This window comes from Trematomus bernacchii, unplaced genomic scaffold (genome assembly GCF_902827165.1).
Source record: "Trematomus bernacchii unplaced genomic scaffold, fTreBer1.1, whole genome shotgun sequence".
NCBI lineage: Eukaryota > Metazoa > Chordata > Actinopteri > Perciformes > Nototheniidae > Trematomus > Trematomus bernacchii.
In genome coordinates this window covers 91138-105594 of record NW_022987814.1, presented here as the reverse complement: position 1 = coordinate 105594, position 14457 = coordinate 91138, and the positions used below count along the sequence as shown (strand labels likewise).

Here is a 14457-nt window from a genome sequence, read left to right as displayed (position 1 = left end):
ATCTACACACACACACACACACACACACACACACACACAACACAACACACGGCTAGCTTCCTGCTACAGCGTGGATCGTGCTGTCCCGGTCAGACCCCCCCCCCCCCCAGCTGCAGGTGAGACTCTAACGAGCAGGTAAATAAATCAGCTGTTTTTAACAATAATCTCCGGGTCTCTTTCTGTCTGTTATCCCGGTGCTCACCTCTTTATCTAATCACTGAAGCGTTTTGATTTTTGTTTCCTCTGAGATTATGATGCAGTCCGTGTGGTCTCTGTCCCTCTCTGTTCATCTCTGTCTCTGTTCCTCTCTGTCCCTCTCTGTCCATCTCTGTTCCTCTCTGTTCGTGTAATCATGTGTAATACAGTCTGTTGGCTCCAGATGTAATAAGCCCTTAAATCTTTTAAAGCAGTCCTGGAGCTTCTCCTTAATGTGGTCCTGAGACATATATTTCATAAGTTTACTGTGTTAATCAGAGGTGTGTGTGTGTGTGTGTGTGTGTGGGTGGTGTGTGTGTGTGGGTGTGTGTGTGTGTGTGTGTGGTGTGTGTGTGTGTGTGTGTGTGTGGTGTGTGTGGAGGAATGTGGAGGAGCAGGAGGAACGGCCAAACCTGTCACACCTGTCTCACCTGTATCTCTGTATGACAGTCTCTCGTTCTAGCAGCGCCCCCTGCTGGCTGCTCGCTGCAGTGCAGCTGCTAACATCTCAGCTCGTTCAGAATCTTTGGTTGAACACAGTGGCGTAACTATCGCGGTGCAGCCGGTGCCATCTTGGCTCTAATGTTTGTATTCACTCCATGAGAGGTGTGTCAGAAGATGCCATTGGGATCAATACATCACTACTCAGCGTGTCTGAGTCCTGTGTCCTGTGTCCTGTGTCCTGAGTCCTGTGTCCTGAGTCCTGTGTCCTGAGTCCTGTGTCCTGTGTCCTGAGTCCTGTCTCCTGAGTCCTGTGTCCTGTGTCCTGTGTCCTGAGTCCTGTGTCCTGAGTCCTGTGTCCTGTGTCCTGAGTCCTGTGTCCTGAGTCCTGAGTCCTGTGTCCTGAGTCCTGTGTCCTGAGTCCTGTGTCCTGAGTCCTGTGTCCTGTGTCCTGTGTCCTGAGTCCTGTGTCCTGAGTCCTGTGTCCTGTGTCCTGAGTCCTGTGTCCTGAGTCCTGTGTCCTGTGTCCTGAGTCCTGTGTCCTGAGTCCTCCCCTCTGCATAACATCCCATCACCAATAAGAAACACAACGCAGAGTCCCAGGGTGTTCAGAGAGGCTACGGGACATTTGGGTTACATCTTTGGCCGGCCAGGGGCCCATGCAAATACAAATAAATAAAAAGATTATTTAAAAAAAATAAAATTATATATACCTTTTTTTGGGGGCCCGATGGCATTGACCGCTTCACGCAGTCTTCAAAGTAACCAAGCAACCTAAATGAATTAGTAATTTGTCTGTCCAATGAGCTTGTTCCCTTTCATGTCATGTGATACCTTGCGTGACGAGCGAACCGTTTAATCAACCTGTGCTGTAGCTAGCAGCAGCAAGTTCAGCAGCATTATAACAAATGTAATAACTTGCATTTATAATGTACAGCAAACCAAAGCACGAGAGCAGCGCCTCAAAAGAGAAAGGACGAAGAGAGAACAAGGAGACGTAACGGCTAAAGAGAGAACGAGGAGATGTAACGGCTAAAGAGAGAACGAGGAGACGTAACGGCTATAAAGAGGAGAACAAGGAGACGTAAGGCTAAAGAGAGAACGAGGAGACGTAACGGCCAAAGAGAGAACGAGGAGACGTAACGGCAAAGAGAGAACGAGGAGACGTAACGGCCAAAGAGAGAACGAGGAGACGTAACGGCCAAAGAGAGAACGAGGAGACGTAACGGCCAAAGAGAGAACGAGGAGACGTAACGGCCAAAGAGAGAACGAGGGACGTAACGGCCAAAGAGAGAACGAGGAGACGTAACGGCCAAAGAGAGAACGAGGAGACGTAACGGCCAAAGAGAGAACGAGGAGACGTAACGGCCAAAGAGAGAACGAGGAGACGTAACGGCCAAAGAGAGAACGAGGAGACGTAACGGCCAAAGAGAGAACGAGGAGACGTAACGGCCACAGAGAGAACGTGGAGACGTAACGGCTACAGAGAGAACGAGGAGACGTAACGGCTAAAGAGAGAACGAGGAGACGGAACGGCTAAAGAGAGAGCGAGGAGACGTAACGGCTAAAGAGAGAACGAGGAGACGTAACGGCTAAAGAGAGAACGAGGAGACGTAACGGCTAAAGAGAGAACGAGGAGACGTAAGGCCAAAGAGAGAACGAGGAGACGTAACGGCTAGAGAGAGAACGAGGAGACGTAACGGCCAAAGAGAGAACGAGGAGACGTAACGGCCAAAGAGAGAACGAGGAGACGTAACGGCCAAAGAGAGAACGAGGAGACGCAACGGCCAAAGAGAGAGAACGAGGAGACGTAACGGCCAAAGAGAGAACGAGGAGACGTAACGGCCAAAGAGAGAACGAGGAGACGTAACGGCCAAAGAGAGAGAACGAGAGAGACGTAACGGCCAAAGAGAGAACGAGGAGACGTAACGGCCAAAAGAGAACGAGGAGACGCTAACGGCCAAAGAGAGAACGAGGAGACGCAACGGCCAAAGAGAGAACGAGGAGACGCAACGGCCAAAGAGAGAACGAGGAGACGCAACGGCCAAAGAGAGAACGAGGAGACGTAACGGCCAAAGAGAGAACGAGGAGACGCAACGGCTACAGAGAGAACGAGGAGACGCAACGGCTAGAGAGAGAACGAGGAGACGTAACGGCTAGAGAGAGAACGAGGAGACGTAACGGCTAAAGAGAGAACGAGGAGACGTAACGGCTAAAGAGAGAACGAGGAGACGTAACGGCTAGAGAGAGAACGAGGAGACGCAACGGCTAGAGAGAGAACGAGGAGACGCAACGGCTAGAGAGAGAACGAGGAGACGCAACGGCTAGAGAGAGAACGAGGAGACGCAACGGCTAAAGAGAGAACGAGGAGACGCAACGGCTAAAGAGAGAACGAGGAGACGCAACGGCTAAAGAGAGAACGTGGAGACGCAACGGCTAAAGAGAGAACGAGGAGACGTAACGGCTAAAGAGAGAACGAGGAGACGTAACGGCTAAAGAGAGAACGAGGAGACGTAACGGCTACAGAGAGAACGAGGAGACGAACGGCTACAGAGAGAACGAGGAGACGTAACGGCTACAGAGAGACGAGGAGAACGGGAGACGTAGCGGCTACAGAGAGAACGAGGAGACGTAGCGGCTAAAGAGAGAACGAGGAGACGTAACGGCTAAAGAGAAGAACGAGGAGACGTAACGGCTACAGAGAGAACGAGGAGACGTAACGGCTAGAGAGAAGAGAGAACGAGGAGACGTAACGGCTAAAGAGAGAACGAGGAGACGTAACGGCTACAGAGAGAACGAGGAGACGTAACGGCTAAAGAGAGAACGAGGAGACGTAACGGCTAAGAGAGAACGAGGAGACGTAACGGCTACAGAGAGAACGAGGAGACGTAACGGCTAGAGAGAGAACGAGGAGACGTAACGGCTAAAGAGAGAACGAGGAGACGTAACGGCTAAAGAGAGAACGAGGAGACGTAACGGCTACAGAGAGAACGAGGAGACGTAACGGCTAGAGAGAGAACGAGGAGTAACGGCTACAGAGAGAACGAGGAGACGTAACGGCTAAAGAGAGAACGAGGAGACGTAACGGCTAAAGAGAGAACGAGGAGACGTAACGGCTAGAGAGAGAACGAGGAGACGTAACGGCTAGAGAGAGAACGAGGAGACGTAACGGCTAAAGAGAGAACGCGGAGACGTAACGGCTAAAGAGAGAACGAGGAGACGTAACGGCTACAGAGAGAACGAGAGACGTAACGGCTAAAGAGAGAACGAGAGACGTAACGGCTAGAGGAGAACGAGGAGACGTAACGGCTACAGAGAGAACGAGGAGACGTAACGGCTAAAGAGAGAACGAGGAGACGTAACGGCTAGAGAGAGAACGAGGAGACGTAACGGCTAGTAGAGAGAGAACGAGGGAGACGTACGGCTACAGATGGAGAACGAGGAGACCGTAACGGCTAAAGAGAGAACGAGGAGACGTAACGGCTACAGAGAGAGCGAGGAGACGTAACGGCTCTAAAGAGAGAACGAGGAGACGTAACGGCTCTACTAAGAGAGAACGTGGAGACGTAACGGCTATACTAAAGAGAGAACGAGGAGAACGTAACGGCTTAGAGAGAGAACGAGGTAGACGTAACGGCTAAAAGAGAGAACGAGGAGACGTAACGGCTCTAAAGAGATAACGAGGAGGACGTAACGGCTAAAGAGAGAACGAGGAGACGTAACGGCTCTAAAGAGAGAACGAGGAGACGTAACGGCTATAGAGAGAACGAGGAGACGTAACGGCTACAGAGAGAACGAGGAGACGTAACGGCTAGAGACGAGAACGAGGAGACGTAAGGCTAGAGAGAGAACGAGGAGACGTAACGGCTAGAGAGAGAACGAGGGACGTAACGGCTACAGAGAGAACGAGGAGACGTAACGGCTAAAGAGAGAACGAGGAGACGTAACGCTAAAGAGAGAACGTGGAGACGTAACGGCTAAAGAGAGAACGAGGAGACGTAACGGCTAGAGAGAGAACGAGGAGACGTAACGGCTAAAGAGAGAACGAGGAGACGTAACGGCTAGAGAGAGAGGAGACGTAACGGCTAAAGAGAGAACGAGGAGACGTAACGGCTAAAGAGAGAACGAGGAGACGTAACGGCTAAACTGACTAAATTAGACCGTTTTTTTTGTCATACATCGTCCTCGAAATCTCGATTAATTCTGTAAAGTGATTGTGTGATTAGTTGGCTGTGCCGTTGGCAGGCTGTGGTGGTCTGAGGCCGGGGCAGGCTGTGGTGGTCTGAGGCCGGGGCAGGCTGTGGTGGTCTGAGGCCGGGGCAGGCTGTGGTGGTCTGAGGCCGGGGCAGGCTGTGGTGGTCTGAGGCCGGGGCAGGCTGTGGTGGTCTGAGGCCAGGGCCAATCACAATCTTGTTACGCCACTGGTTGAACATGAAGATTCAAAAATCAACAGAACCTTTATTTTGAAAATACAAAAGTCTTCTTCTTCTCCCCCTGTGTTCCCAGTGGGTGAGTCACTGGTTGGTTGCCGGTCGTCATGGTAACATCTGAAGGTCGAGCTGTGATGATGCCAGTTAGCTCGTTAGCCTCTGAGCTAGCTGCTGCAGCTTCATTAAAACCTGTCTTCTTGTCTGTGTCTCCTGCAGTGAAGCATCATGGGAGGTGGCAGATGGACGAGCCGGCCGTGGGCCAATCAGAGCCTGTGACACACACACACACACACATCATGACCATGGAACAAGGCTTCAGCTTAAATATGCTGGTGAGTTGTGTGTGTGTGTGTGTGTGTGTGTGTGTGTGTGTGTGTGTGTGTGTGTGTGTGTGTGTGTGTGTGTGGTGTGTGTGTGTGTGTGTGTGTGTGTGTGTGTGTGTGTGTGTGTGTGTGTGTGTGTGTGTGTGTGTGTTTTTTTTAGGTCAGTTTCTCCTCGTCATGTTAATGAGCCGTTAACAAACGCTTGCATTCAGGCTCGGGGGGGGGGCGGTAAATCTCAGCTTCCTGTCTGAGGCTCAGCTGCCAGATGTCCAACCCTCCAATGAGGCGACCCTTATCTTTAATATCCCTCATTGATGATGAGAAGAAAGTCAAGTTATTAGAAAAAATTGAATTCTAGGAAAAAAATCCAAATCTGACACAAAGGCGAATTTGGAGAAAAAATGATTATGATATATTATTATATATATATATATATATATATATACCATGTGTCCTCAGAGGAGGCTGGCGGCGGACCCGGACTACAGGGACGTGTCCCTCCCGGCGGTGGACCGGGTCCGGCTGCTCAGCAGGATGGGCAGCCGGGTGGAGCTGAGCGAGGACGTGCCCCCCCCGACGCTACCTGCGCTCCGGGGGTTGAGATGGAGCACATGGCGAGCGTCTACCTGCAGGAGGGCCGCTGGAGAACGCCTACGTGCCTCTACAACAAGTTCATCACGTACTATTATCATTATTATTATTATTATTATTATAATTATTTGTTATATTCAGGCACTGCTCACAGAGGACTCTGCCTAACGACCGTAATGTTAATCTATGCTCCAGTCTGTTTGTGGAGAAGCTGCCGGCGCACAGAGACTACCAGCAGTGCAGCCTGCCGGAGAAGCAGCTCATCATGAAGGTACTTATTATTATTATTATTATTATTATTATTATTATTATTATTATTATTATTATTATTAAAACCAACAAACATGAAGCAGATTATTTGTTTAAATTAAAAACATTTATCTTATGTATTTTCATTATTCCAAACCAGAACCACTTTAAATGAGCTTTGTAATCAGTGAAAGATCAGCGGGCCTCAGACGGATCCCTGAGGAACGCCTCATGTGATCAGCTGTAAACTACATCCTGTCTCCATAGAAACTGCAGGAAGTGGCGTTTCCTCGTAAAGACGAGCTGAAGAAACGTCTGCAGGAGAAATACAGCCTCGAGCACAGCGAGTACCTGAGGGCCCAGGTGAGCGTCGGCCAATCAGATTACAGCGTGTTCAGCTACAGGATATTAATCCATGTGACTTCCTGTCTCCTCAGGCAGCGACAGCAGAGGCAGAGGGGCGTGGCCTGCAGCTGCAACAGCTCTCCTTATTGGGCGATGACAGGGGGCGGGGCCAGGAGGAAAACAGGGGGCGGGGCCTGCAGCTTGTGCGGCCCTCCTCATTGGGCGATGACAGGGGGCGGGGCCCGGAGGAGGAAAGGGGGCGGGGCCTGCAGCTTGAGCGGCTCTCCTTATTGGATCAGGATAGGGGGCGGGGCCTGCGGATGGAGGACAGGGGGCGGGGTTTGCTGATGGAGGAGGATAGGGGGAGGGGCCTAATGGTGGAGGAGGATAGGGGGAGGGGCCTAATGATGGAGGAGGAGCGTCGGCGGGTCGTGGCGCTGCAGCGTCTTCAGATCGAGACGGAGCAGTTTCGCTTCTTCGAGGATCAGCTGCAGCGCCAGGAGCTGGCCAATAGGAGAGCAGAGGAGGCGGGGCTAAAGCCTGATAATAAAGCGTTGGAGGTGACGGACAGGTCCTCTCTCTCCCAGCAGCCAATTAGAGGCAGCGTACCGTCCCAGGGGGCGGAGCCTATCAGGAACAGACCTCCAGCTCCCGTCAGCCAATCGAACGGCTCGCTGGCTGCAGTACACAGTGAGCACACAAATACACACACACACACACACACACACACACACACACACACACACACACACACACACACAGTTACATCCTAATAAACATAAGCATAACTGTGTGTGTGTGTAGGTAGGGTGGAGGGTCTGAGGCAGGTTCTGGTTCCCAGAGACCTGACTTCCCGCTTCCTGCTTCTGGCCGAGTCCAACACGGCGCGTGGCCTGGAGACCTGTGGGATCCTATGTGGACGCCTGGTGAGACACTTCCTGTTTACACACTCTCTACTTCCTGTGTGTTAATTGATAATCACACCTGTCACTAACGAACCCCCCCCCCTTCAGATGCAGAACGAGTTCCTGTTGACTCACGTCGTCGTCCCGAAGCAGTCGTCCGGTCCAGATTTCTGCGACATGGAGAACGTGGAGGAGCTGTTCAGATTCCAGGACCAGAAGAACCTGCTGACGCTGGGCTGGATACATGTAGGGAACACGCTACATACACGCTAAACACACGCGACACACGCGCTAGATACATGTAGGAAACACGCTAAACACACGCTAGATACATGTAGGAAACACGCTAAACACACGCTAAACACACGCTAGATACATGTAGGGAACACGCTTAACACACGCTAGATACATGTAGGGAACACGCTAAACACATGCTAAACACATGCTAAACACACGCTAAACACACGCTAGATACATGTAGGGAACACGCTTAACACATGCTAGATACATGTAGGGAACATGCTAAACACACGCTAAACACACGCTAGATACATGTAGGAAACACGCTAAACACACGCTAAACACACGCTAGATACATGTAGGGAACACGCTTAACACACGCTAGATACATGTAGGGAACACGCTAAACACACGCTAAACACACGATATATACACGCTACATACACGCTAAACACATGCTAAACACACGCTAAACACACGCTAGATACATGTAGGGAACACGCTTAACACATGCTAGATACATGTAGGGAACATGCTAAACACACGCTAAACACACGCTAAACACACGATATATACACGCTACATACACGCTAAACACATGCTAAACACACACTAAACACAAGCTAGATACATGTAGGGAACACGCTTAACACACGCTAGATACATGTAGGGAACACGCTTAACACACGCTAGATACATGTAGGGAACACGCTAAACACACGCTAAACACACGATATATACACGCTACATACACGCTAAACACATGCTAAACACACACTAAACACACGCTAGATACATGTAGGGAACACGCTTAACACACGCTAGATACATGTAGGGAACACGCTTAACACACGCTACACGCTAGATACATGTAGGGAACATGCTAAACACAGGCTAGATACATGTAGGGAACACGCTTAACACACGCTAGATACATGTAGGGAACACGCTTAACACACGCTAGATACATGTAGGGAACACGCTAAACACACGCTAAACACACGATATATACACGCTACATACACGCTAAACACATGCTAAACACACACTAAACACACGCTAGATACATGTAGGGAACACGCTTAACACACGCTAGATACATGTAGGGAACAACGCTTAACACACGCTACAACGCTAGATACATGTAGGGAACACGCTACACACACGCTAGATACATGTAGGGAACACGCTACACACACGCTAGATACATGTAGGGAACACGCTAGATACATGTAGGGAACACGCTAAATACACGCTAGATACATGTAGGGAACACGCTAAACACAGGCTAGATACATGCAGGGAACACGCTTAACACACGCTAGATACATGTAGGGAACACGCTAAACACAGGCTGGATACATGTAGGGAACACGCTAAACACACGCTAGATACATGTAGGGAACACACTTAACACACGCTTGATACATGTAGGGAACACGCTTAACACACGCTAGATACATGTAAGGAACACGCTAAACACACGCTAAACACACGATATATACACGCTACATACACGCTAAACACATGCTAAACACACACTAAACACACGCTAGATACATGTTGGGAACACGCTTAACACACGCTAGATACATGTAGGGAACACGCTTAACACACGCTACACGCTAGATACATGTAGGGAACACGCTTAACACACACTAGATACATGTAGGGAACACGCTAAACACACGCTAGATACATGTAGGGAACACGCTAAATACACGCTAGATACATGTAGGGAACACGCTAAACACACGCTAGATACATGTAGGGAACACGCTACACACGCTAGATACATGTAGGGAACACGCTACACACACGCTAGATACATTTAGGGAACACGCTAGATAAATGTAGGGAACACGCTAAATACACGCTAGATACATGTAGGGAACACGCTAAACACAGGCTAGATACATGCAGGGAACACGCTTAACACACACTAGATACATGTAGGGAACACGCTAAACACACGCTAGATACATGTAGGGAACACGCTAAATACACGCTAGATACATGTAGGGAACACGCTAAACACAGGCTAGATACATGCAGGGAACACGCTTAACACACGCTAGATACATGTAGGGAACACGCTTAACACACGCTAGATACATGTAGGGAACACCCTTAACACACGCTAGATACATGTAGGGAACACGCTAAACACACGCTAAACACACGATATATACACGCTACATACACGCTAAACACATGCTAAACACACACTAAACACACGCTAGATACATGTAGGGAACACACTTAACACACGCTAGATACATGTAGGGAACACGCTTAACACACGCTACACGCTAGATACATGTAGGGAACACGCTACACACACGCTAGATACATGTAGGGAACACGCTACACACACGCTAGATACATGTAGGGAACATGCTAGATACATGTAGGGAACACGCTAAATACACGCTAGATACATGTAGGGAACACGCTAAACACAGGCTAGATACATGCAGGGAACACGCTTAACACACGCTAGATACATGTAGGGAACACGCTAAACACAGGTTGGATACATGTAGGGAACACGCTAAACACACGCTAGATACATGTAGGGAACACGCTTAACACACGCTAGATACATGTAGGGAACACGCTTAACACATGCTAGATACATGTAGGGAACATGCTAAACACACGCTAAACACACGCTAAACACACGATATATACACGCTACATACACGCTAAACACATGCTAAACACACACTAAACACACGCTAGATACATGTAGGGAACACGCTTAACACACGCTAGATAGATGTAGGGAACACGCTAAACACACGCTAAACACACGCTAAACACACGATATATACACGCTACATACACGCTAAACACATGCTAAACACACACTAAACACACGCTAGATACATGTAGGGAACACGCTTAACACACGCTAGATACATGTAGGGAACACGCTTAACACACGCTACACGCTAGATACATGTAGGGAACACGCTAAACACAGGCTAGATACATGTAGGGAACACGCTTAACACACACTAGATACATGTAGGGAACACGCTAAACACACGCTAGATACATGTAGGGAACACGCTAAATACACGCTAGATACATGTAGGGAACATGCTAAACACACGCTAGATACATGTAGGGAACACGCTACACACACGCTAGATACATGTAGGGAACACGCTACACACACGCTAGATACATGTAGGGAACACGCTAGATACATGTAGGGAACACGCTAAATACACGCTAGATACATGTAGGGAACACGCTAAACACAGGCTAGATACATGCAGGGAACACGCTTAACACACGCTAGATACATGTAGGGAACACGCTAAACACAGGCTGGATACATGTAGGGAACACGCTAAACACACGCTAGATACATGTAGGGAACACGCTAAATACACACTAGATACATGTAGGGAACACGCTTAACACACGCTAGATACATGTAGGGAACACGCTAAACACAGGCTAGATACATGTAGGGAACGCGCTAAACACACGCTAGATACATGTAGGGAACACGCTAAACACACGCTAAACACACAATATATACACGCTACATACACGATAAACACATGCTAAACACACACTAAACACACGCTAGATACATGTAGGGAACACGCTTAACACACGCTACACGCTAGATACATGTAGGGAACACGCTAAACACAGGCTAGATACATGTAGGGAACATGCTTAACACACGCTAGATACATGTAGGGAACACGCTAAATACACACTAGATCCATGTAGGGAACACGCTTAACACACGCTAGATACATGTAGGGAACACGCTAAATACACACTAGATACATGTAGGGAACACGCTAAACACACGCTAGATACATGTAGGGAACACGCTAAACACAGGCTAGATACATGTAGGGAACACGCTAAATACACACTAGATACATGTAGGGAACACGCTAAACACAGACTAGATACATGTAGGGAACACGCTAAATACACACTAGATACATGTAGGGAACATGCTAAACACACGCTAGATACATGTAGGGAACACGCTAAACACAGGCTAGATACATGGAGGGAACACGCTTAACACACGCTCTACACACACGCTAGATACATGTAGGGAACACGCTAAACACACGCTAGATACATGTAGGGAACACGCTTAACACACGCTAAACACACGCTAGATACATGTAGGGAACACGCTAGATACGTGTAGGGAACATGCTAAACACACGCTAGATACATGTAGGGAACACGCTAAACACAGGCTAGATACATGTAGGGAACACGCTTAACACACGCTAGATACATGTAGGGAACACGCTAAACACAGGCTAGATACATGTAGGGAACGCGCTAAACACACGCTCGATACATGTAGGGAACACGCTTAACACACGCTAGATACATGTAGGGAACACGCTAAACACAGGCTAGATACATGTAGGGAACGCGCTAAACACACGCTAGATACATGTAGGGAACACGCTAAACACAGGCTAGATACATGTAGGGAACACGCTTAACACACGCTACACACACGCTAGATACATGTAGGGAACACGCTAGATACATGTAGGGAACACGCTAAACACACGCTAGATACATGTAGGGAACACGCTAAACACAGGCTAGATACATGTAGGGAACGCGCTAAACACACGCTAGATACATGTAGGGAACACGCTTAACACACGCTAGATACATGTAGGGAACACGCTAAACACAGGCTAGATACATGTAGGGAACGCGCTAAACACACGCTAGATACATGTAGGGAACACGCTAAACACAGGCTAGATACATGTAGGGAACACGCTAAACACACGCTAGATACATGTAGGGAACACGCTTAACACACGCTAGATACATGTAGGGAACACGCTAAACACAGGCTAGATACATGTAGGGAACGCGCTAAACACACGCTAGATACATGTAGGGAATACGCTAAACACACGCTAAATACACGATATATACATGTAGGAGGTATGTGGCGCAGTGGCTAGTGCGTTGGTGTTGGGATCAGGGGGGCACAGGTTCAAACCCCACTGCAGTCAGCATGTCGTTGTGTCCCTGAGACACTTCACCCAAAGTGCTCCTGTGGGGATTGTCCACAGTATTGAGTATGTAAGTCGCTTTGGATAATAGCGTCTAACAAGTAACATGTAATGAAGGGAACACGCTTAACACACGCTTAACACACGCTTAACACACGCTTAACACACAATAAGAAAGTTTAGGATTACAAAAAATGAAATCATGTCTTAAACTGTAAACACTGAACACATGTAATAATTATCATTCAGATCTGTGAGCCCACAGAGTGTGTGGGCGGTCTGTTAATACAGCACACTATATCACCATGGCAACAGAGGCTGTGTGGAGAGAGAGAGAGAGAGAGAGAGAGAGAGAGAGAGAGAGAGAGAGAGAGAGAGAGAGAGAGAGAGAGAGAGAGCACTCTGCTGCGAGACACTAATAATAAATGTAATTAAAAACAATTATAATAAAATAAATACAAATAATTCCTAAAATAAGTATTTAATCATTACAAATAAAACACCTCTGTGTGACCCCTGTATGCCCTCTGTGTGACCTCTGACCTCAGACCCACCCCACCCAGACGGCCTTCCTCTCCAGCGTCGACCTTCACACTCACTGCTCCTACCAGAGGATGCTGCCAGAGGCCATCGCCATCGTCTGCGCCCCCAAACACAACGAGTAGGTACACACACACACACACACACACACACACACACACACACACACACACACACACACACACACACACGCCCTCTCACTGACAGTGTGTGTGTGTGTGTGTGTGTGTGTGTGTGTTCAGCTGTGGTGTGTTCAGGCTCTCCTCCTCCGGGATGTCTGAGGTTTCTCTCTGCAGACTGAAGGGTTTCCATCCTCACTCCAAAGACCCGCCTCTCTTCAGCGTGAGTCACTTCTTGTCTCCTCTCCATTTGTGATTGGCTCAGAGACATGAGACTCTTTATGTTCGGCCAATCACGGCCCTCCGTCTGTTAGAAAAATGATATGTCATAGTTGTTTCATTTAATTATAATAAACCTCTCTCTCTCTCAGGTGTGTAAACACGTTTCTCTGCGGGAGGCGAAGGTCGTCCTGCTGGATCTCAGGTGACAGACAGGAGGCGCTGTGTGTGTGTGTGTGTGTGTGTGTGTGTGTGTGTGTGTGTGTGTGTGTGTATATTCTGGAAGTTTGATTTGTTTTGCTCCTGAAATCGTCTGCTGGCTGTAGATATTTAAATCTATTTTCTGCTGTTGTTATTGATCAGTGTGAGATGTGTCTAATGAAGTGTGTGTGTGACAGAGTGTGTGTCAGTGCCTTCTTCAGCAACAACCCGCTATGTGAATCAGAAACTAAGCGTATTTTTTATATGTTTTTTATTTCTCCGGCGCCTGATGTTTACAGATGTTCTGAATCAGTTTTGAAGGAAATGTACGGATGTTTATTTAGTTTTACTCTGACAGCTTTTGGACCTACAGAAGATGAACTGTGAAGCCTTGAAGTTTCAAACCAGTTTCATGTTGTGCACCAGCAGGTGTGTGTGTGTGTGTGTGTGTGTGTGTGTGTGTGTGTGTGTGTGTGTGTGTGTGTGTGTGTGTGTGTGTGTGTGTGTGTGTGTGTGTGTGTGTGTGTGTGTGTGTGTGTGTTCTTTGTTAATAAAACACTGACTTTCTGTCCTTGAGATTTCTTTCGTTGTTCTAACTCCTCACTACGTTATGA

At 48.3% G+C, this 14457-nt stretch overlaps 1 protein-coding gene across 1 annotated transcript; it reads left to right on the top strand.

The window, feature by feature from the left end:
• The first annotated feature begins 5159 nt into the window (after positions 1-5159).
• On the top strand, positions 5160-14044 carry LOC117498789 (AMSH-like protease). Its single transcript, XM_034150938.1, is given in 12 exon segments — positions 5160-5398; positions 5849-5956; positions 5958-5981; positions 5983-6068; positions 6176-6251; positions 6497-6592; positions 6667-7264; positions 7379-7500; positions 7588-7725; positions 13313-13425; positions 13547-13646; positions 13795-14044. Coding segments are annotated over 12 exon segments (1743 nt in total). The 5' UTR covers positions 5160-5173; the 3' UTR covers positions 13852-14044.
• The last annotated feature ends 413 nt before the right edge of the window (positions 14045-14457 follow it).